The sequence below is a fragment of the Myotis yumanensis genome, unplaced genomic scaffold (genome assembly GCF_028538775.1).
Source record: "Myotis yumanensis isolate MYYU_CA2020_CCGP unplaced genomic scaffold, mMyoYum1.0.hap1 SCAF_6, whole genome shotgun sequence".
Taxonomy (NCBI): Eukaryota; Metazoa; Chordata; class Mammalia; order Chiroptera; family Vespertilionidae; genus Myotis; species Myotis yumanensis.
The window spans coordinates 69,589,861-69,614,670 of NW_027223757.1; the positions used below are offsets into that span (position 1 = coordinate 69,589,861).

The 24,810-nt window shown below is 35.4% G+C and overlaps 1 protein-coding gene across 1 annotated transcript in view; it reads left to right on the plus strand.

Annotated features, from left to right (window-relative positions):
• The window catches only part of EYS (eyes shut homolog), a 1,239,289-nt gene that overhangs the window by 696,446 nt on the left and 518,033 nt on the right, over positions 1-24,810 (plus strand). The window contains 2 exon segments of the mRNA XM_070419099.1: positions 15,445-15,635; positions 19,090-19,181. Coding sequence (XP_070275200.1) covers positions 15,445-15,635; positions 19,090-19,181 — 283 coding nt within the window.

The window sequence follows — 24,810 nt, forward strand, 5'->3', positions numbered from 1 at the left end:
TGGGGTTCTTTGTTATTGAAGGAATAGAGGCCTGGTGCACGGGATTCATGCACTGGTGGGGGCGTGGTCTGCAGGGATTGGCCCAGTGTGGAAGCGCTGCTCATCCGGGTCACCCGTGTGGCTGTGGACCCACCCTCTGAACTTCTCCTCCCGCTGTGGGAAGGACACACAATCCGGTCAGCCGAGCGGCGCTCCCACTGTGGGGGCACACTGACCACCCAGGGGCAGCTCCTGCGTTGAGTGTCTGCCCCCTGGTGGTCAGTGTGCATCATAGCGACTGGTCGACCGATCGTTCTGGTTGTTCTGCTGTTCGGTCTCTGGGCTTTTATTATATAGGATAATTTAGCCTATCCTGATAGTTTCAACATCTAAGGCAGAATTAGATATCTAATACAGTGTCAATACAACTGTTTAAAATGTTAGAAACTAATTTAACTTACCTGGCTTAACATACCTTAAATTCTCTCTAAAAATGGAGTTGGTGCTATAGACCAAGGTAAGTTTAAAGTTTAAAAACGAAGCAAATGGCCTCAAATTTGAAGAAAGCCAAAATGTTAAGACATGTTCAGGGGATGATGCTTTGCCTAGTGTGATGGGACAGTGAATTGTCCAGTGAAGTTTGCATTTATCTTGTAGGCAATATCATGGAGTAGAAAAGTAACATGATCAAAACTATTTTACAAAAGTATTCCTGCAACAGCGAGAAGTATGCGAGGAGACACTTAGATCTTGAGGTCAGGTACGGAGATTATTATAGTAGTCCAGGCAAGAGCTAATGAAAGCTACACTATTATCCTATATAATAAAAGCTTAATGTGCTAAATGTCCGACCATTTGTTCGACCATTCAACCAGTTGCTATGATGCGCACTGACCATCAGGGGGCAGACGCTCTGAACAGTAGGTTACCTTGCTGCGGGGGTCCAGCCGATTGGGAATGGGCCCTGGAGCCCTCCCTTGGTCCCTCCCTGGCCAGCCAACCTCCCACAGTTCCTCCCTGGCTGGCTAGCCCCGATCAACCCCAATCGGCCCCAATTGGGATGGGGTGAGATGGCTCTGAAAGGCCCTGATCGGGACTGGGCAAGACGGGCCAGACATGACCTGGAACTCTCCCGTGGTCCCTCCCCAGCCCTGATCATGCACCAGTGGGGTCCCTTGGCCTGGCCTGAGCCCTCTCGCAATCTGGGACCCCTCAGGGGATGTCAGAGAGCCAGTTTTGGCCTGATCCCCACAGGCCAGGCCAAAGGACCCCACCAGTGCACGAATCCATGCACCGAATCTCTAGTTAGAAACATAAAGAACTATGATGCTAATCTCTAAATTATTAATTCAAAGCACTTTCTACGATACCATATTATTAAATATTCATTTTTGACTGTATTGACTTATTTTGATAGTATAAGGAAACTATTAAACATGATTTCAGTAAGTGATATATCACATTAATAAACTGGGAATATCTTATCTAGTATAATTATATTACTCTGTAATATTGCCTTTACTAGTTTATATATAAAAAGAGTAAACTATAGTCTTCTATTATAGAACCCTGAAAATAGAATATTTCTGTGAAATTACCTTGATTACATTTGTGTCCTTATAAATTCATAAGGCAATTAAGATAAAATCAATTATTATCATTACATATTGACTTAAATATGTATATGTACATATATATACATTTATATACATACATATATATATATATATATATATACTCTCAAAGCTCTAGTTTTCTGAACTTGAATTGTGATTACAACAGTGCAACTTTATATGATTATAATGGAGATTAAATCATATAGTCCTTGCAAAGCACACATTATGTGACACAGAGTAAACTACATACTAGTAAATATGAGTTATTACTATCAACAAGTCATCAAATAGGAAGAAGTGACAAATGGCTCAGTTAATATCATTACACATACAAATAATCTTTTCTTTTCGAGCTTTTGAGTATAGAAAGACATTAAACACATTGAAAAATTAAAACTGTCTTAAATCATTTTATTTCCATTAACTCAACTAATTTTGTTAAGCATGTATTATGTATTTTGTTCAAGGTCCTGAGCTACAAAGAAACACATACACCATTCTAGCCCATAAAATTTTCCATTCAAATGAGAAGAGAACAATTTTGAAAAGTAAATATTATTCAAAATATATATTAATGGAAGTATGTACAAAGTATAATACAAATATAGCTAATAAAGCCACCTAAGTGCCCTTTTGAATCCATGGTCAATTTTATAGGAAAATTTAGTATTTGTATTGAGATGACAAAAATATATCAGTTTGCTAAGAAAACAATTTGGTAGAAAATATTCCACCAAGTAGAGAGAATGCAAACAGGCACAAAGGGGCACGTGCATACCAACTACAGCATGTGAAGCTTTTGCCGAAGTATAAATGAGAAGAGAGGTGATAACCAGGATAAAAATAAGAGGTCTTTTCACAGAGAAGAGGGAATGTTTAAAAGTCATGGCTTGTTTGACCGAGTCAGCCAGCAAACAAGAGAGCACTGACTAGTTCTAAAACATTTCTGATATTCTACATTACTTTAATTTTCAAAGGTTTTTTTGTGTGTGTTTGTTTATTTGTTTGATTTTCAAGCCATATATTATCAAACATGTTTCCGTTTGAAGCCATATTTTCGTACAGTAGTAATTTTCTCAGCTGCCCCATTGGCTCTATTGTAAGGTTCCTGAAATACTTATGAATAATACCATGATTTGCCATTGTTTCTGGTAAAAAAAAATTTATGAATTGTAAGCAGAAGCTTCAGAAATACATCTCCTCTGACACAACAACAACGAGTAGAAAGGAGAGAGGGATTAGCAGTGGCACATGTGGGAAGGAAAGCAAAGCATAATTCCAGTTACATTTGTAGATTAGTCATCGGACAATGATTCAGGGACCAAAATGTTTACAGACTACAGGCACAAAACATGAGTTTAAAGTGATTATATAAAAACATTCCTTCCAATTATAAAACTCTATGCTGTTGAGACTCTAAAAATAATTGACAATATCAGTTAATGGGAGGGAATTTCAAATAAAATATAAAATGCCCCTGTGTTCAAGTAGCTCATTCCCCAGCAGGTTAGGTAGTACATGTGCACTGGCATAAAAATAAGGATGCAAGTGCAGCAATAAACACCTAGGATGTGAGAGGATAAGAAAACATCGATTTTAATTGGAAAACCAAAGACAAACCCACATCACAGGTGCAATAAACACAGCTCTTGCAGGGGAGGAAGTACAGTTTGCACTGGAAGATCAGTGGCAGCCAGGGGGAGGGGCTTGGTGAGCCACCCACAGGGCGCTCTCTTGAAAAGAGGGTGGGCATGACAGGGGGAGAGAGTTCTTGTATTTGTTATATTGGAGAATTATATCCCTTTCCAATGAATGGGTTCCCATTCCCTCAGTAATACTGAAACCTCACTACTTGGTAGATTTAACATCCGCACTTCATAGAACTGTACCTTCCCTAAACCATTTCAAGTCAGTGGCAGATTGAATGATCTCATTTGCTCAGTCCTATGTAAGTTATGTAGGCTAAATGCAAAATGCTTTTTAGCATGCAATATGATTTTTTACGGCAAATCTTAAAAACATGTGTAAGAGTTGAAAAATATGTGAGTGTTCCGTCCTGATCCATTTGTATATCTTTGAGGCAAAGAAATTATTTTAACCTGATATTGACTTGTATCTCTTTGGCAACAATAATGAATATAGAGCCAAATGGCCAGCATAATTAGTTCTTCTGAGATGATAAGAAGCCATGGGGAACCAAAGAAGTTCAAGCTGAACACGTTTCTTCAATTAATAGAGGCTTTTTAAAGAAAGAAAAATATATATTTCCTTTTTCACTCTCTGTGAATTAACTACATCACTTTAGATACACCCAGAGACCTCCTGGGGAGGGTCTGTACTAACCCATCACTCTGAAAGATCTCTCCAAATCTAGAAGCAGGGAAGCAGGCATCTTACTTTAAGCAAGAACATTAATCTACCATGTATCCTCCTGTTATTCATTCACATATTCATGAAGCAGACCACAGAGCATCTGAAATGTGACACATATTCAGGTAGCTTGTAACCTAATGTTAAAGACATACATGCAAATAGGTAGCTATAAGTTAAGGCAGTGAGAACATTAGGACAGCTTTATAGAGAGCAAGGAGGAGGCGTTAACTATCTGTGTTCAGAATTGTCATAGTGAGTTTCATTTTTAAAGTTTAGAACAGTAATGTAAGAGGCTTGCAAAATAAGGGAAGGTTATTATTACTATTCTCATTTTAAAGAAGAGGAATTAAGGGTTGGAGATTTAGGGGAGTTGTTTGGTATAACAGGACTAGTAAGTGTCAGAATGAGCCTAGGATCCAATCATGATCGTAACAGTTGACTAGGATTGTGCCAGAGACTGTGTTAAGTACTCAGTATTTGCTTTTTCTCATTTAGTATTCATAGCAACCTACTAGGTAAACCCTCTTTGTGGAGTATATTGAGGAGCAGAAGAGCGATGAATTGAAGGAGCAAAACATATTCAGTTCAGATAATAGATACGAGAAAGTTGAAAATTAAGGGAGACATTGGGAAAGACTTGTAAGGATTATGAAGACAAGAATGTCTTTGGTAATTCAAATAGTAAACTACTGACTTGATTTCAATGTAAAAGAAAAAGGAAAGGTATTTGTAAATCCATGTTTTATTACCTGTTTTTTTCTCTCTCCATTGCCTCATGGCAGGAGACTCCAGGAGAAACAGCTGAATTTTAAGGAGTTGTGGCCTTGCATTGTCCTGAATGCTTTTCTTGCTCTTTCCCTGTGACCAAACAGAGCCCAGTTTATATGTGTAGGGAGAGGTACAATTAGGACAACACAAATGCTCTATTATTTTGTAGTTGAGGATAATCAAAATCTCAGTAAAGTAATCAAAGTCTCACAGTTATTAAATTGAATCTAGGTTTTCTGACTACAAAATTCAAATTGTTTTATCACTAGAGGAGATATTATGGGTTCTTGTCCAGAACATCTTAATAAAAGATTACACTCAGCCAGTGTTGCTCAGTGGTTAAGTGTCTACCTATGAACCAGGAGGTCACGGTTCGATTCCCGTTCAGGTCCTGGAGACATGGAACAGACTGACATACCTCTGTGTGGGGTTGGGGGGACAAGAGGAGATAAACCAAATAACTTATATACTTATAGCCCATGGACAGGGGCAATAGGGTAGTAAAGACCCGGGGGTGGGAGGTAGATGTTGGGAGGAGGAAGATAATTGGGGGTGGGGAGGATAGGAGATATCTGTAATACTATCAACAATAAAAAATAAATTTAAAAAATAAATAAAAATATTTTAGCTAACATTTGATTTTTTTTCAGCAGTAGATACTGTTAGGCATATCTACCCCTATATTATCTAAGACTATTTCAAGGAAATAGAATCTGATTATTCAATCATGACACTTTCTTATTAGAATTAGCAAATATTCAGCAACTCTGAAAAATCTCTATCTCATTTTGTGCTACATCCATAATGACATAACCTTTACAATGAACACATTGCTTTTACAAGGAACCAAGATAGTTTTGATTTGTATTTTTATATTTTAAACTGTGCTATGTATCTAATTATATAATTCCCACCTTTCTATAACTTCCCAAAATAAAAAACCTTAATTTGGCAGATATATCCAAGGGTTGCAACTGGCTTCACAATATTATATGAAGCCTTGAATTGATATATATTATTCCAAGGGAGTAGACTCTAGAATGTAAGGATCAACCTGCAGCAGCAATAACTTAAGTAATATTTATAGATGTAGATAGAAAGTAATAAACTGTCTCATGATATAGAATGCTTCCCAAAAAGGAGGGCAGCTTCTATGGGCCTAGAATATATTGATAAACTTATAATTTCAACAAACCAACGATCAGACTAATAAAATCCTAATAGGATATGGCAGAGCCCACATATATTTTGGATGTACCTGTAAGGCTAAAACTGAGAATTAACTATATTAGAATAAATTCTGTAAGAATGTAGATAATTCTGTAGCCTCTCTAACTGAAAGGTGTAGATTAACAAAAATTAGATTTCCAATTAAAGATGATGAATTAATCACAAGACTTTACCTGCACTTCCTCCTGAAATCTCACAAATCATGAGAAAATTATTTTTTAACGTAGAAATCCACTAGGACAAAGATAGTGGTAGCAGAGAAAGCAGACATAAAAATTGGGAAGCTTTTGGACAAATGGAAACAGGCTAAATAGACCTGAGAATTTGGACACTAAAATTGTCAGCGTGAAAAGTAGAGGAGCATGGTGATTCATAGCACAGAATGTACAAAAGCCTTGGGAAATGACAACAGTAGATGACTAGAAGTGTGAGTGAAAGTAGAATAAAAGTAGAATAAAAATCCTACTGGTTAACTCTTTTAGAATTGATACATTTTTCATCAAACTGCCTATATGCTGACATATCCAGCAGTCCTTTAATAGAATCAGACTAATTTTTAACCTTAATATGTCAGGATACCCTACTGAGCCCACAGAAATGTACAAGGACATCTAGATGGTGAGAAGTTTCAAATCTTTACAAGACATTTTTCCAAGGATGCAATTCATTCTTTAATGTTTATATCTCTCAAATAAAATTAAATCAATACATCTGTATCTTAAATAACTTTGGAATTAAAAAGATGTGTTTTAAGTTACAGTATTTTATTGTAGTAGGCAGTTAGACAGGCATGAGCAGAACAAGGATAGTGGACTAGGTATAGAAGGTCACCAGGGCAGAAAGCCCTGGATGCCTACCAAGGGACAACTGTAGGGTGGAACCTCACCCAAGGGTAACCTCTCCTCCCTTAGCACATTGCTAGTCATGTGATAGACTACCTTAGAGGAGGAACAAGGGGGCCAGAGAATAACCTCATAGGACTCCCATATAAGCCCCTTCATGACCACTCACTTAAGCACTAAGCCAGCGGTTCTCAGCCTGTGGGTCGCTAGCCCTTTGGGGGTCGAACGACCCTTTCACAGGGGTCGCCTAAGACCATCAGAAAACACATATATAATTACATATTGTTTTTGTGATTAATCACTATGCTTTAATGATGTTCAATGTGTAACAATGAAAATACATCTTACATATCAGATATTTACATTACGATTCATAACAGTAGCAAAATTACAGTTATGAAGTGGCAACGAAAATAATTTTATGGTTGGGGGTCACCACAACATGAGGAACTGTATTAAAGGGTCGCGGCATTAGGAAGGTTGAGAACCACTGCACTAAGCCCTCAGCACAATTAGGTTCTGACCCATTCCAAACCATCTTAGGAACGAAGCTTCTGTTGACGATGGAGACAGAGTTTTGGGTGAAACTACAGCTAACATATAGGCCTCAGTTGTGTTGAGCTCCAGACCCAGAAAAGCAGCAGTTCGATGACTAATGACCCCCTGCGCTGGTGCTGACCAATCAGTGGAGACCACCACTCTGAAAAGCTGATTAATAATCTATTGAGATCCCCGCTGGGGCCTCCCTTAAAACCCCAGCCCTTAGAAGCCTCTCAGAAACCCAGCTTCTCTGGAGCATGCCCAAGCCTCCTCCCTCTCCTGCCCCCAGGCAGGTTTATTTATCCTTGCTCTATTTCTCCTAAGCCCCAAGGGCCCTTCTTTTACCTCTGTAACTTGTTTCCTGAGCCCACACAGCCCAGCTGGCTCAATCCTTCCACTGCTCACATCTACCTCTGTGTCTTTCCAAATAAACTTTTGCTTGTATTTCAGTCTTGGCTCTGAATTCTTTCTTAGCCAGACTCAAGTACCAAGGTTGCTGAACCATGGTTAAATCACCAGAATATGTTTGTGTCATTTCGCCATTAAAAAAATTAGTCCTCAACACTGTGAAGTAAAAATTTGTTTCTTAATACTAGGAAAATAGAAAAAGTAGGTGATTATTATGATTTTGAGACATTTTAATAATAGACACATTTTTAAAGAGTTATTATAAGCAAATAGTTACTTTTAAAATGTTTGATTATTCATCCATTCATTTACAGATAGAGATAAATGATGTAAAATATCAATATTTTTCTGGAATGAAAATTTAATTGTTTTGCCTAATAAAGATAAAGACAACAGCTCTTTTATTCAATAGTATGAGTTCCAAATCATTTTACCAAAATCAAAAATAGAGTGAACTTTCAAAATATGTGCCCTGGAAAAAAACCTAAAACATGCCAAAAATGTCATTTTGTGCCCCAAATTTGCACACTAATGACCTACTAAATTTCAATTCAAGTACTCTGAGTCAAAATTCAATATTCTTACCATTAGAATTATTGTTCTTAGCCAGATTATTTTTCCAGTAATACAAATGTCTTTGTTAAACCACTAGAATTTCTGTAGTCACTAGAATGTAAAAAAAGTAAGGCATCGTATTTTCAAAATTGGTCTGAGGAAATAAAGCTCTGTGTTTCACATGCTTTTTTCTCAACTTTTTATGTATGCCATTCCTGAGATGTTTACCATGTATCAGTCCCTGGCTGCTCACCTCCACCCTGAAAATGCCACTTTTTTGGCCTATAAACCATCCTCTCCCCCCCTACCCTGGCCACCCCCCCCCCCCACCCCGCACTTTCACAATGAAAAACATATTGTCTCTTTTTTTCTCTATTCCATACTTCATTCCAAAAGAACTTGGAAGTGGCTTTAAAAATGCCACATGGTACAAATAAGTGAGGAAACTTGACATATGTGTGTGGTTTATGATTTGACTTTTTTAAATGATGAACTTTCATATCAGTAGAAGGCATACTGAAATGACAGTGGCCTGTAGGTCTACTTAGAGTTTCCTAAAGCAGCTATTATCCAAATAAATCCTCTAACCTGTTGTGCCTAGGAGAAATATTCACATAGAAGAACCACTCCCAACAATGGACAAATTAATTAAAGACTGCTCTATGGGTGTGTATGTTTGTGTGCATACACTTTATATGTATGTAATTTAAATGGTGTGTGTATGTCATTAACCTACATCATGAGGTGACAGTAATCAAGCAAACCAAAGAAAAGCATTTATTTGGGATTAAAAGAATAGCAATAATTCGGTTAACAACCCAAACAGTGTCCCTCTGGGAGAGAAAAGGGGTTTGTTTAGACCATTCATAAAGAATCTTAATTGGTGCTGACAGCAGAAAGCTAACTTTGGCTAATGTGACTGCTTGTTAAAGCTATCCCTAAGTACAAGTCTGTCTCTGTGAGGAATGGTAGGTGTCTTTGCAGCATTCTGGAATGTTTATGGTTTTGCCCAGTTCAAAAGTTCACATTCTATGTGGTGAGAATGTGCATAAGACCCATTTCCTTAAAGGCCTCCTGGCTCCGTTTTAAAGCCTCTTAACATAAGTGACTCCATTTTATTCCACATTTCACAGAATTATATTATCTATTCATTTTTACTTGCATAGGCTCTCTTTTATCTATGTATCTGTCTCACAATTTTGAGAAGCATGAGTGTGTTTTTCTTCTGTACTCTTCCCTGTGTTCAGCTGCGAGTTAAAAGCAAAAATTAGTCTTAAACCTATGACAATGTTGAAAAATCAGGTGAAGAGTTGAAAATTCTATTTAATTAAAAGCTAATTGCTAGGGATAAGTATCTCTGTTTATACCTCTGTTTCTCTTCTTATCTATCAGTAAAATCTGACATTGTAAAGAATTAAAGCTGATAATTGCCAAGATAGCCTGAGGGTGACAATTAGACTATAGGATAAAAGGAAATATTTTTTTTCTTCATAACCTTTGGTATCTTTTTTCTCTGGCCCGAGTAGCTTTGCATTATTGTTTCCAGCTGGCATTTTGTTGCTATTGTTTCACTGAGATATAATTGACATGTAACGTTATATTAGTTTCGGGTATACAACATAATGATTCCATATATGTATGCACTGCTACATGATCACCACAATAAGTCTGGTTATTATCTATCACCATACATAGTTCAATTTTGTTTTCTTTTTTCTCTCCTTGTGATAAGGAAATTTAAGATTTACTCTCTTCTTGGGGAGGGGGAGTATAGGGACTGGGAGAGGGAAAAGGGGGAGAAAATGGGAGATATCTGTAATACTGTCAACAATAAAAATATATTTTAAAAAAAGATTTACTCTCTTAGCAACTTGCAAATATTATTAAGTATAGTCACCATGCTGTACATACATTACATTCCCATGATTTATTTAACTTATAACTGACCCCTTTCACCCATTTTGCCCACCACTATACATCTCCCCTCTGGCAACCACCAAGTTTATGAGCTTCCTTTATGAGTCAAAAGGTTCACTTATAGAAGAAGAGCAAAGCATTATACTCAAAGATGAAAACTTAAAAACCTTCCCTGCAAAATCAAAACAAGAAAAACAATTTCTTTATCATTATTTCAGTTCATTGTTTTTCCTGATGGTGCTAGGCAATGTAATGAGTTTAAGAATTAGGAACAAAAAAAATTTCATTTCTCACAAGTGATATGGTATTATTAAAAATAGGAAAGTTCAACAAGGTTGTTTAATATATAACAGTCAGTTGAATTTCAATATACCAATATAATGAGTTAAATATATAACATTCCAAAAAACTATTTAAAGTAGCAATACATTCCTAAGTTTTCTAGAAGTTAACCTAAGAAAATATGCATGGAACCTTTATGAAAAAGTTATAAAACTATATTAAAAGTATTTTAGAAACCCTAGTAAAATGGCGACATAAAAATATGTCCATATACAGGAAGATAAAGTATCACAAAGACACCAATTACTTACATTCTTTTAACAAAATCAATGGAATTCAAATCAATTTTTAATAAGAATTTTTATGTAACTCAATAGGATGTTTGTACTTGTAACTGATTCTAATATTCATATTAAAAGGTACAGGACAAATAGTAAGTAACACAGTCCTGAGGAAGAAGAATATGCAGGACTTTCCCAGCCAAATGTCAGGACTTACCATAAAGCTCTGCTATTTAAGTTAGTGTTTGTTTGGCTTAGGGTTGACAGTCTGTCCAACAAAAATAGGCTACTGCCCTAACCGGCTTGGCTCAGTGGGTAGAGTGTCGGCCTGTGGACTCAAGGGTCCCAAGTTCGATTCTGGCCAAGGGCATGTACCTTGGTTACAGGCACATACCCAGTAGAGAGTGTGCAGGAGGCAGCTGATCTATGTTTCTCTCTCATCGATGTTTCTAACTCTCTATCCCTTTCCCTTCCTCTCTGTAAAAAATCAATATAATATATTTTTTAAAAAAAGGATACTGATCCCAGAAACCAACCCTATGTATGGGGAGGACAATGTGTGACAGAACTGGTAATGCAGATGAGTATAGGAAGGATCCTCCACATTAAAAGACAAAGGGGGGGGGGAAGCATTGGAAAGATTCTACACAGAGTAAACATTAAGAAATTATATCATAGGCAACTGGCAGCAAAAAGGGTTTTTAAGCAGCAGAGTGGTATGATTTGAATTTTATTTTGAGTTACTTCCTATTTTCATGGGTGACTATTAAAGGAATTTTCCCAATTTTCATTTGCTGGCAAAAGGGAAATATCGCACACCTATGTTGTGCATCCTTTTTAAAAAGGCTGTTAATTACTTTCAGGAAAAAATATCCAACTATTTGACTAGTCCTCTTTCAGCTTTCCTTGCAGCTCATATTTATTATGTTTTCTTTGGCTACATTTAAAGTCTCTGTCAATCTTAAACTGCATACACTTGCTTTCTATTTCAGTATTATTTATTTTCTAAACTTCCTTTTTCATGTGCATTATACAATACTTGCTCTATGAATTGTCATTGACCTACAGACCATGGAATAATCTGTGAAAATCTATGAAAGAAACAAATGTTTCATAATTTACTTTGAAATATGCTTTATTCCTGCAAATGCCATAATCTTTAAATTGCCAGGAACAATGTAATTGAGCATTTGGAGTATTTGAATCCAACAGTCAGATAGTAACATGAAATAAGTCATAAATCTGGGCGTACATGAGATTTGATTTTGAAGTATTCTTCCAAACAGAACAGCAGTTTTGTCCACTGTGAACCCATCCCCGCAGTCTCAGTGGGAATTGACTCCATCCTCATCTTTAGTGGAGGGCTTCATTGGTGACCCAGTTTGGGACAGTAAACTGTTAGGAGAGGTTCATGCTGTGATTAAGAAAGTTCTTCCTTCCTCTTTTGAAACTATAGGAAACTGAGGATTGGACATGAATGAGGAAGTATGTCCCTTAAACTACCACTGGCCACTGTATTAAATCAGGAAAAAAGCACGCCTCAGATTGAAGCTCACTTTGTGAATAGCAGAATGGAGAGACCAAAGAAGTTTAGGTATTTTATGAAAAGCCAGCTGACCTTTTGCATACATAAACATCCATTTGGAAGCCCACCATATTCTTGAACTTCTTGTTGCTTATGTCATGAAATTATTTAGTGCTGAAGCTACTTGAAAGTTGGGCTTTCTGGTTATTTGTATCAAAAGCATACAAACTTATTCAAAGGAATGATTATAATATGAGGGCATGCAAATCAGATAAAGGTTCTTCTATTTGGAAAAAATGAAAACCCAGAGGCAGAAACTTATTATTTAACTAGAGGCCCAGTGCATAAAATTCATGCACAAGTAGGGTCCCTAGGCCTGGCGGGCGATCTGCAGGGCAACCAGCAGGGCGATGCGGGGGGGGGTGGGGGGAGGGCGGTGCTGGCACCTGCCTTGGCTGGCCTTGGGCCTGGGGGAAGCTCCTGCATTGAATATCTGCCCCCTGGTGGCCAGTAAGCATCATAGTTCCACCGTTCAGTTGATTTGCATATTAGTCTTTTATTATGCAGGATTCTAGATAATGAAAAATATATGGAATTATTAATTTACACTAGCCCAGTGATTTTCAAACCTTTTCATCTCATGGCAGACATAAACTAATTATTAAAATTCTTCAGCACACCAAAAAATATATTATGTTTTTGCCAATCTGACAAAATAAATAGGTATAATTTTGATTCATTCACACTAGATGGTATTGTAGTGTTGGCTGTTGTCATTTTTTTTGACAAGCTAAGGTAAAACAGTGCCCCTGACTAAATACTTAGGTATCATGTTTTGAAAATTCTTGCAGCACAGGGTTAAAAATAATGAATTAAAAGACTTTTTGAGTTAATAATTGTTGATTGAACAAAATATTTCTAAAGCATTTAAAGATATATAGTAGTTTATTTCACCAATGTTGGGTATGTAATCATGTTGTCATATTAGTCTTCGTCTGAAAATATTTTATTCTCTTTCACATTTTCTTTTATTTTTATGATTTCAGAGAGGAATGAAAAGGGAGAGAGAGCTAGAAATATCAATGATGAGAGAGACTCATTGATTGGCTACCTCTGCAGGCCCCATATTGGGGATGGATTCCACAACCCAGGCATATGCCCTGACTGGGAATCGAACCATTACCTCCAGGTTTATGGGTGGACACTCAACCACTGAACCACTCCAGCCAGGCTTCTTTCATATTTTGAACTTTAAGTCAGATGGATATTTGACTTCATTCCCAATTTACTCAAATAAATGTCTAAAAACTTTTCATATTATTTAATGTTATGTGAAATTCTATTGCACCATGCCTTTAACATCAGCATTAAAACTTTACAAGAAGAGGATTATTTATAGGTCAAAATCTTTGCAGTAGTTTTTCCAGATTAATATCAGGTAAGATACTCCCAAAATGTGTTCCACCTTTAACATTATTTGATTCTATAGCTTATTTTTGAGTAGTTACAAGAAAACGAACTACTGTCTGCAGAAGAAAAAGAATATAAATTCTAATGTCTCATGACTGGCTCTGATTTCCAATTAAAGTCTCTTTAATGAGAGCTGTTGTGTTGCTTTAAAAAATAAACTTTATAAGGAAGAAATATCTGTCTCTATCATAGATAGAACAACTAGAACAATTAGAATGTCAGAATTAAAAGTACATTGTTAATATTTTCAATTTTTGGACCTACTTCTCTAATAAAGTACTTGATTAAAAAAAAACATGCATCCATCCTAGCTGGTTTGGCTCAGTGGATAGAGCATCAGCCTGTGAACTGTAGGGTCCTGGGTTTGATTCCAGTCAAGGGCACATGCCCAGATTGTGGGCTCAATCCCCAGTGTGGGGTGTGCAGGAAGCAGCTGATCAATGATTCTCTCTCATCATTGATGTTTCTCTTTCTCTCCCTCTTTTTTCCTCCCTGAAATCAACAAAGAGGAAGGATATATATATATATATACATATATATATATGAACACATGCATCTGCTTTATTGTCTACAAAGCACAAATGTTTTCTGGCAGTATTTTGAGCCTTTTTATTTCTGGTTAAAAGGAAAAATAGCTTTGAGGCTTAGCTAATTATTTTCTTAGAGATTTTTTACAAGTTTGAAAATTTAGCTTTATTGAAAATTTATAATAAGAAAAACACTCCATATAAAACATAAAATCTATAGAAGTTTTAAAGTAAATATTTCAAAAATATCTAACCTTGATGAACAGCAAACTAAAATGGTTTCATGAATTATCTCTTCTATTAATTGTAAAAGAATAAACACTTCGGAAGTTTTTAAGGACAGAGTTGGTGTGCGTGAACATGTGTCACAGGAGGAGCAGAAGGGAGAAAGTGAATGAAAAGAGATACTCAAATCCATTGTTATAGATATATCAACCAACAGTGATTAATTAATTATGTGTTCATCAAAGAAAAGTAACTTTTAATAATATAAAATAATTAACACCTTATTCAGAGAAATAAGCTATGTTTCATTTAATCATATATTTATAAAGTTAAGAAATTAATTGTCTAAGTATTTTGCTCAAAATATCTCCATATTTTACTTGAAAGATTAAGGCTAATTAAAATATAATCATTCAGAAGGTAAACAAAGAAAGAGAATGAGGGAGAATTTTCTTTTAAAGAAGCTCAGATAAAATAATGTTGTTACAAAAGGGTGACAATTCCTTTACTTCCAATAATGTCTAGCAGTGCTCAATAGCAACCCAATAAAATTTACAATGACATAAAACATAATTTTCTACCAACATCTTATAGATGCAGTGAGTGACACTTTTAGAAATATTCCTGTTTCTGTTTACCTATAACATAAAATCTAAGTAAAAGCACATTGTAGATTAATCATCTGGACAACCCTGCCTTCCATTGAGATTTGATTATGAAGCCCCCAATACATAGAAATATGACAAACCACTGTGACTAAGGCAAAGGAAATAGGTGCTCATACTTGCAATAGGCAGGAAAGAGTCAGATATGAGCCATTTCAGAAAACCTTATGCTAATGTTAATAATGTGACACCCAGCTATTGAACATAGCTGGGTGTCACATTATTTTTCCTGATTCTACAGGTTTCAGTTGTGTTTATTATTATGGAGAATCCTTTCTAGAATTTCAGAATATATTTTTAAATCCACAAAATAATATTTCCCTAGAATTTCAGACCTTTAGCTCCTATGGACTTCTGTTCTACATCAAGCAAGACTCAAATTTAGTAAACGGATTTTTTATTCAATTATTTATTGAAAATGGTGCTTTGCAGGTAAGGCATTCAATTTATTGAATTTAAAGTAAATTTTAGGAATTTATTGTAATTTTTCCTTAAATACTCATCTTTCTGAAGTAGTATACTCATATATATATAAATAAATGGTATCAGATCATAGAAATTAAACAGATAAAAAAGATTAGTAGCAATGTTTTTATTCATTTATTTTTTCAATCATTCATTGAACATTTATCTGTTATTTACTTTGCTAGGTACTAAAGAGTCAATAGTAAATAAAACACATTGTTCTCCTTATGCTTCTTCCAGTTTATTACAAATAATAATAACAATGGAACCAGAGCAAGAGAATATGTAATGAATAAGATACTAGAATAAGTCATCAAACATCAGTCTGACCCTCTGAGATACCCTCTGATCCCTGGTCTACAGCATTTTTTCTTAATTAAAACCAGAAATTTCCTTTAGTCTTATAATGATCGGAAAAAAAAATACAGAGACAAAATGTTAGCAATTATAAAGCAAACATAATATTGAGCATTGGTCATGTTCAGAATGTTTTCTCAGCACATTTTCTGCTGCTAACTCAACTGCCATAACTGAGTGTATAGCTCAGCTAGTTCCTCTCACCGCTGTGGACATTTCCAATCAGAGACATTACAAGGAATGTCCAGAGACTTGGAGCTGCGGGTGAAAATATTTTATGAAATAATGGATTAGGAAACTTCTTTCACTTTCAAATGGATAAAAATAACTTCATGATAGGTAGAACCAAGACATTGAAGAATTGTAAAATGTAATGGGTAAAGAGAGGTGTAGAATTTCTTTCCTTTAGTTTTTATGACAAAGAAATGATATATATTGACATGTCTGTAATAATAATGACTATTGTTTATTGAATTGCAATTATGTGTCAGGCTCCATAGTAAGAAGATTTTTTTTAAAAATATATTTTATTGATTTTTTGCAGAGAGGAAGGGAGAGGAATAGAGAGTTAGAAACATCAATCAGCTGCCTCCTGCACATATCCCACTGGGGATGTGCCCGCAACCCAGGTACATGCCCTTGACCGGAATCGAATCTGGGACCTTTCAGTCCGCAGGCCGACGCTCTATCCACTGAGCCAAACTGGTTTCGGCCGTAAGAAGATTTATTACGAACATGGACTCTGGAGCTAGACTATCTGGAGTTTGAATCCCAGCTCTGCCCCTTAAGAGCTTTGAGACCTGCAAGACACCTAAGGGCCTTCTGTTTCAATTTACTCACTTAAATTTACAAATGAGGTTAATACAAGTCGTTGTGAGGTTTAAATTAGTAAGTAAATAAATATCGTGAAGCAAATGCAATACAGTGAACAAATAAGTGAGGCATATAAACAGGTAGAAGAATGCTTGTGGCATGTTAATCAAATGTGTCACAAGGTTCCTGTGGACAAACTAAGGCTCTCAGAGAGTTTGGTGTTATTACACATGCTGTTCAATCTTTTTTAAAGATGATAGATCAATAAGTTTTACTCTGTGTGTCAATACAAAATCCATGTTCTTTCCACTCACATCACTGTTTCCTTGTAATGATTTGAAGGAAATTTCATCATTATTCTATCTTTATGATTTTAAAATCTTCCTTGTCCCCCTATGATTTGCCAGACTATCCTCCAATTTCCTCATCTACTTTAAAAGTATAATCATATGGGGAATATATTTACATTACAATTTTAACAAAACACATATTTGTGGTTAAACTTTTACAGTGATCAGAATTTAAGACCTATTCAAATTCTAGACATGGAGAATTGTTAGTCAAATAAATTTTAGGAAATTTAAGCTTTAAAGTTTTATCAAATTTATTTTTTAAAAACATTTTATTGTTTCTTTTCTATAAAAAGGAGGTAAGTATATACATCTACAGTAGGGACAAATATCAGCCCCCCAACTTATTAGCTGTGTCACAGATTACAGTGTCTCCCTGGCTGAGGGAAAATCACCTATTTCCACCTCTGTTTGGTAGAAATAATAAAAGGATAATTCCTAATTCATATATTTTTGTTTGGTTTTACTTTTGTTTTGTAAGGAAACAATCAGTTGATGCTTGTAAAGTGCTTTAAAATCCATGATAACAGAGTCATCAGTCAATAGCAGCAAATCTGCTTCTTATACAATTATAAATGAGCTATTTATGCTAAGAGAAAATGTAAGTAAAATTAATAGAATTGTCCATTAAATATTTTATGTATGTTTAACTTTGACATCCCTGAAGATAATAGAAATTACTATCTTAGTAGTACCTGAAAAATATTTTTTAAGTATTGTTGGTTAGTAGATTATTATTTAAGCTTAAAAAACTATCTTAACCAACAACATAGATTTCTAAGTGCTATACATAAGAAATAGATAAATTATCCTCTGTGGTGTCAAAAATATTAAATGTATTCTTTATTAATTTTGGTTGTATACTGGTCACAAGGTAAAAATTTAGTAAATAAATACTGAATTTTACTTAGTTTCACATGGCTTGAGAAAAATATATAGCCAAATATTATGCAACTTATTTTCCTGCAAAGTGCATGGAGATGTATTTATTTTTGAAAATCTCAGTACTGTTTAAAGTATTTATTAAAGTGAACCTGGAGCAGATAATATTATAAAGGAAAGAAACCTTTTGCAATGCCCAAATATCATTAAAAAATAAAATACATAACATTCTATTTCCTTTTGGGCTACATTTGGGAATATTTAAATATATCAGTTTAATATAGCTGGGTGCATAGGAGTTATAAAACACTATGCAACTGTTTTTCTTTAACTTATATGTGGATTACAGATAACCTGTAGAAATGATGAAGACTATAAAGCCTTTTTCTGGGAAAGAATAGCCACAATATAACTGGTGTACATCCAGGCACATGCTGTTAAGAGGATAAATAGGAAGTGCAGCCCACTCCTGAGATTCCCAGGGATGTCTGGTCAAACATACCAGTTATAGACATAATTTGCCCCTTTTAAACTATAACTCAATTGGCCCAATTAGCAATAATTCTACAAATGGTCATAGGTATCCTCAAGCCTTGGAAAGTTTAGAGTGTATGGTTAACTTTCATAATCTTTAAGGTTCCCTTCCTGTTACGTTAATATTACCCTCTAGATTGTATTCACTGGTCTTATACATTGAAGGAAAATTGCCAATACCTGTTTCCTGCTGACAGAAGAAGCAGCCTTTCTCAACTCAATACTGGAAAAGAAATCAGAAGTGTGTGTGTGTGTGTGTGTACACGTGTATGGTGTATATATGTATGTAATATTTATACATTTATGTGTCTTAATCCTAGCCCTTATTAGGCGTATAACCTTGAGCTGTCACTTCTCTTTAAGTTTCAGACTTCTTGTCTCACTAACACAATAAGAAAAATTATTGGTGAATTGTAAAGTCTAATGCAAGTATAGGATGTTAGTTTCACACAGAAAAATTGAGGAAAACCTTTTTTTCCCCATAGCACCACTTTTTCTGTGCTGGTGAAGCAAAATTGCAAAGCATTAACACTACTATTAAAGTAGATGATGGACAAAGGTATTCACTGCTTATCAGGTAAGATATACTTATTTTCTTTCCCACTTAATCTTTTAAGTAGCAAAGACTTCCTCTGGGTATTGTTCTTGCCATTTGAAAGTAGAAATTATCCTGATTAGTATTCACATACACTTGTATGTGAATTAATGTTTATCAACCCATTCTGCCTTTTCTATGTGCCCTTAAAATAGTGCTGGGGAAAGAATGTTATAAGGATTACATTATCAACAAACTTACATAAGAAGATTATAACAAAGCCATAAAAGCCTCATATTATTTTCTGCTTACAGGAGTCATGAAAAAAACTGGTATTTTTTATATCAAAATTAAATATATTTACATTAGAAAATTCAGAACATCCAGAAAAAACCATGAAGAAGACAATTAAAATGATCCATTATACAATAGTCAAAATAGAAAAATTAGCATATTATTATATTCCCAAAAGCTGTGTTTGAAGGTGACTTTATTCCAAAACCCTCACAAACATCAGGTATCATTCTGCCAATCTGATAAGTGAAAGTGACATTTGCCCTTAATTTGCCTTCTTCAAGTTTTAGTAAGGTTTAAATTTTAATATAGATTTAGTGTCTTTTTGTTATGTGTTTTGCCTCTTCCACCTTTAAGTGATGCTTTAAAACACCTCCATCCTTATCTACTATGTAGATTGAAGTAAATTATTTGGTTATGACAATATATTATTGTATAAGAAAAGTTATTATCTACTTAACACCAATAAAGAAAAAAGTAAAGAGGCCAAAATGAAAACTGGGAAAAGAAGTTAAAGAAAAGGTTCTAAGGACATTTTACCTTCCTTAGACCAGAACTACCTAAATCTTGTTGTCTAAAATACAGATTCTTAAGAAAATTGACCAAAAAAAAAACACAAACAGTTTATTATCAACAAAATTGAGGAAAGGCTACTTGACATCTACCTCTCCTGACGAATGATAATGTGCATGAGCATTTTAAGATCTCTGTAATCCTGTTTACTAAAATCTGACATGCTCTGCTTAACTCAAGACATGGACACAGAACCCTTAACGCTTATTTGCTTAGCATTTTCACTTCACTAGTAACTATTGTCGGGGGCAATGCATTATGGGAAACGCTATCTGCCTAGGTAATAATTTCTCAGCTCAGACACTGCCACTGTCTTGGGGGAAGCAGGTGTAAAAGCACTGGGGCAGCAGTAGGAATCATGTCACAAAAGATATTTTGGCTCCTCCAGGAAACTGAAAGGCAAATGAGAGGTGATGGGAGAGGCAGAGGGGTGCACCAGAAGAAGCTGTCTGGCCTGGGGTGTGTTGGAAAAGGTTTAAAAAATAAATGAGAACACAGCAATTATAGTTACAGTTTATTATACACCAACTTTGTGTCCATTAGTAATTATATTACATATATGAATTTTTTGTTTCAAAAAGAAAATTTAATTACTAACCAAATTCCCTGATGCAAAATTAAAGATAAAGGGATTAAATGCTGAAAATAACAGAAAACAGCACAGTTCGGCTAATCTTACTCCAAAACCTATGAATAACTTTTAAGTCATGTGCCTTCTGACCAATTATAGAAAATATAATTTGATTTCTTATTTTCTATCCTAAAAGAGCCTGTGTATGTTCAAGATAAAATAAATACAAGGATTATAAATTACCTGCCCACTAAACAAAACTAACAGCATCAAGAACATTAATTAACCACCATGTGCCAGATGCTTTACAAACACATAACTGTATCTAATCATCAGGAAACTCATAATGCCCTAATGCCCATTGTGTTGATTAGGCTGGGCTGCTTCACAACCTACCACAGACTATGTGGCTTAAACAACAGAAATTTAGTCTAAGATGAAGGTATTGGCAGGGTTGTTTTTTTCCGAGGCCTCTCTCCTTGGCTTGTAGATGACTGTGTTCTCTCTGTGTCTTCACATAATATTCCTCAATGTGTATTTGTGTCCTATTTTCTTCTTATAAGGACATCAGTCATGTTGGATAAGTGTTCACCTAATGACCGCATTTTACTTATTATTCCTTTGAAGGCTCTGTCTTCAAACACAGCCACATTCTGAAGTACTGAGGGTTTGGACTTCAACATATGAATTTTGGGGAGACATAATTCAGTCCAAAACACTCATTTTGCATATTTGGAAGCTGAGACTAGGAGAAAGTAGACATCTTTCTTGTTAGCCAACTGCCCTCCCCTACTGGCCTGATCTCCCCTAACTGCCCTCCCCTGCCAGCCTGATTGCCCCTAACTACTCCCCTGACAGCCTGATCGCCCCTAACTTCCCTCCCCTGCCAGCCTGATCGCCCCTAACCACCTCTGCCTCAGCCCCTGCCACCGTGGCTTTGTCCAGAAGGACATCCAGAAGATGTCCAGTCTAATTAGCATATTACCCTTTTATTATATAGATTATATTTTAAGTCTTAATTAACATCTACCTGTATTCTTGAGGAGAACAAAGATAGAAATAAATTAGGTTCTTTCTACCTCCTCAAATATGGGACTTTAAAGTTTTTTTAAGTGCCTACCATTAAAAATGCATCCATGCATTTAAAAAATCCCTTCACTTCCTTAATCTTAAGCTCCATGGTCTACATCCTGAATTATAAGTAAATTGCATAAACTCTATCCATTCTCTTAGAGCTGTCTCATGGTGATTTTTTTGGTTTGGCCCTTTGTTTGGGGGTAGGCAGTTCCTGAACTAAGATCTGTACAGAAGCAAATAAACTAGGACAAATGAGAAACATCTTCCGTTACCCTTGAGAAAACCATTTATCAATTACTGTTTATGTATAATTTTGTAGATGTGTAATAAATTATGGTGAGATTTTTAAAAGAGGATAGTGGTTATGTGAACAGTAAATGAGATTTAAGATGACTGACCTGTAACAATGAAACCCACACATTCTCTCAAGTGATATAGAAATGGATACAAAGCCTGTACTACACTACATTATTTCTGTTAAATGATGATAGAAGGATGTTTCTTAAGTCAGTAATAATATCAAAGGAGAAGAAGAAGGAAATAAGGTATATTTGAGACCATTTAGGTAGGAAAGAGTGAGGAAAAGATTGGAAGTACAAAGATAGTCAGTTAGTATTGGACATTGAGTGCCACATTAAGAACTATGAACTACATTATATGCAATATTGACCTACTGGAGAATTTTTAAGTAAGAGTTCAGATATCAGGACCAAATGAGTATTCACTTTTCTTAACAGGGTATGCTAAGCTACGGTATATAATAGACTCTAAATTTCTGCACCTCTGGAGATCCGCTCCACAGTGTCTTCCTCTCTGCCTTGGTCCCTTGTAATTGACTCGTATAGATTACATTAGTGGGCTCTGTTTTGAAATTCTAACTCTCACTCTCTCAGAATGAGACCTTACCTATTTTGAGATAAGCGTCTTTAAAGGAGTAATCAAGTTAAACTGAGGTTATTGGTGTGGGCCCTTACCCAATAGGACCGATATCCTTATGTAAAGGGGAGATGAAGACACAAAGAAAGCCACACACAGAGGGAAGACAGTGTAAAGACACAAGAAGAAGGTGGCCATCTATAAGCCATGGAGAGAGACCTGAAACAGATCCTTCCCTCACACTCCTCAGAAGGAACCAATTCTGCCAACACCTTGATCTTGAATTTCTATCTTGCAAAATTGTGAGTCAGGCAATACATTTTATTTACTTAAGCTGCCCAATTTGTGGGATGTTGTTGAGGCAGTCCTAGAAAAACAATACAAGTTCCCTTATCCTCTGGCTCCCAGGGGGGTTCAGTCACTGGGGAACACTAGCAGGAACTTCAAGGGTGAAGCAAATCATGTCAGGATTTTGACAAATGATAAGCAAATGGTGTTCTCTTGGCCTTGTCTGGTATCCCAGAGGCTGACTCAGTCCCTCTAGGGAATGTCTAGGGTCTTGGCCAATGGCTCTCTCTCCCAAGTTCTGATAACTTTTTTCTTCCTAGAAGCCTGTAGATGTAAAAATGGTATCAGAGTAACTATTTTGTGGTCTTAGAATATTACATTATCCATGTGGCTTTCCTACCCTCTGGCCATATCTTTGTAAAGAGTTCATATTTATTTAACCTTATTTAAGTTATGTTAGATTAAATGTGCCATGTGTGGGGGCTGAAAACATGAGTGTCCTCTAGTAAATATGGCAGAACATGAGTGGATGGTTCAGTGGGGTAGGCCCAGAAGTGGCCTAACTCACTTCTCATGGCATTCTGTTGGCCAGAACTCAATCATGTGCACACACCTAATGGCAAAGGAGTCGTGTTTTTAGCTTTGCACCTAGGAAGAAGAGAGACCAGCTAAAATAATGTGGAATAGACAAGATAACTATTTCTACAAGAGAAAATAAGATAAATATCTGCCTTTGGATATAAACACAAAAATAATCAGTAAACAGTTTATAACACTTAGCAGTTTAATTTAAACCACAGTATTTATAAGTATTTTAATTTTGGTTCTGAGTGGGTTATTGAACTGCTTCTAAGAAGAAAATAGAAATTAATATATATAATATTTACTTAAGTATTTATAATGTGCTCAAAAATTCATGCAATATTAGATTACATGGTGTAAATAATTTCATTTTGTTTGTCTTTCTATGACTTAAATCATACAACAGATAACTGTATTACTTAAAGTATGGTGCACAATGCTGAAGAATGATAAATAATTTCATCTTCACACTGTAAACCATAAACTTTTTACCTCTTTGAGTGGTAGAAAATATTAAAATGCAGCAAATTATATATTTAAAACAAAGAGCAGTCTGAAAGGAAAATTATAAATATTTTATTTTAGATATGCACACATATACACACAAAGAAATTGTTTTATATATAAGTTATCTAATTGTCCCTGTTCATATGTATATATGAACAGGGACCATTAGAATATTGTTACAGCAGTAAGCATCAAAGTTTTGCACTTCTTTTGAAGATGTTAATAATAAAGCTAAGGACTTGATATGTGTCAAGCAGAGCAGGACTGCTTGGCTCAGAGTGCTGGAAAATCAGTGAAGTGGAAAAGGAAAGAAAGAAACCATTTAACCACTTTCTAAAAAAAATAAAGGTTTCTTTTCTCTAATGAAATGTGCACATTATTGCATTAATCTTTTTATTAACAACTGTCAGTAGTGTCAAGAAAAACATGCCATTGGAATAATGATTTTACTTCAACTTGAACAAAATAAAGAATGAACAATTGGTTTTGACTATAAAATATTTATAGAACAGGCAAAATATCCCTCTTACATAAACCTATTTTTTAAAATATATTTTATTGATTTTTTACAGAGAGGAAGGGATAGGGATAGAGAGTTAGAAACATCAATGAGAGAGAAACATCGATCAGCTGCTTCCTGCACACCCCCTACTGGGGATGTGCCCACAACCAAGGCACATGCCCTTGACTGGAATCAAACCTGGGACCCTTGAGTCCGCAGGTCGACGCTCTATCCACTGCGCCAAACAGGTTAGGGCAACCTATTTTTTTTTTTTTTACTGCTCTCCCAATAGTATATATTCAATCAACACAAAACAGTGAATAGGAGTGAAATTTTGTCATTTAAGTTTGGAAAATAGACTTCTAAAATGTAATTTACATAGGTCATTGAATTCAATTAGT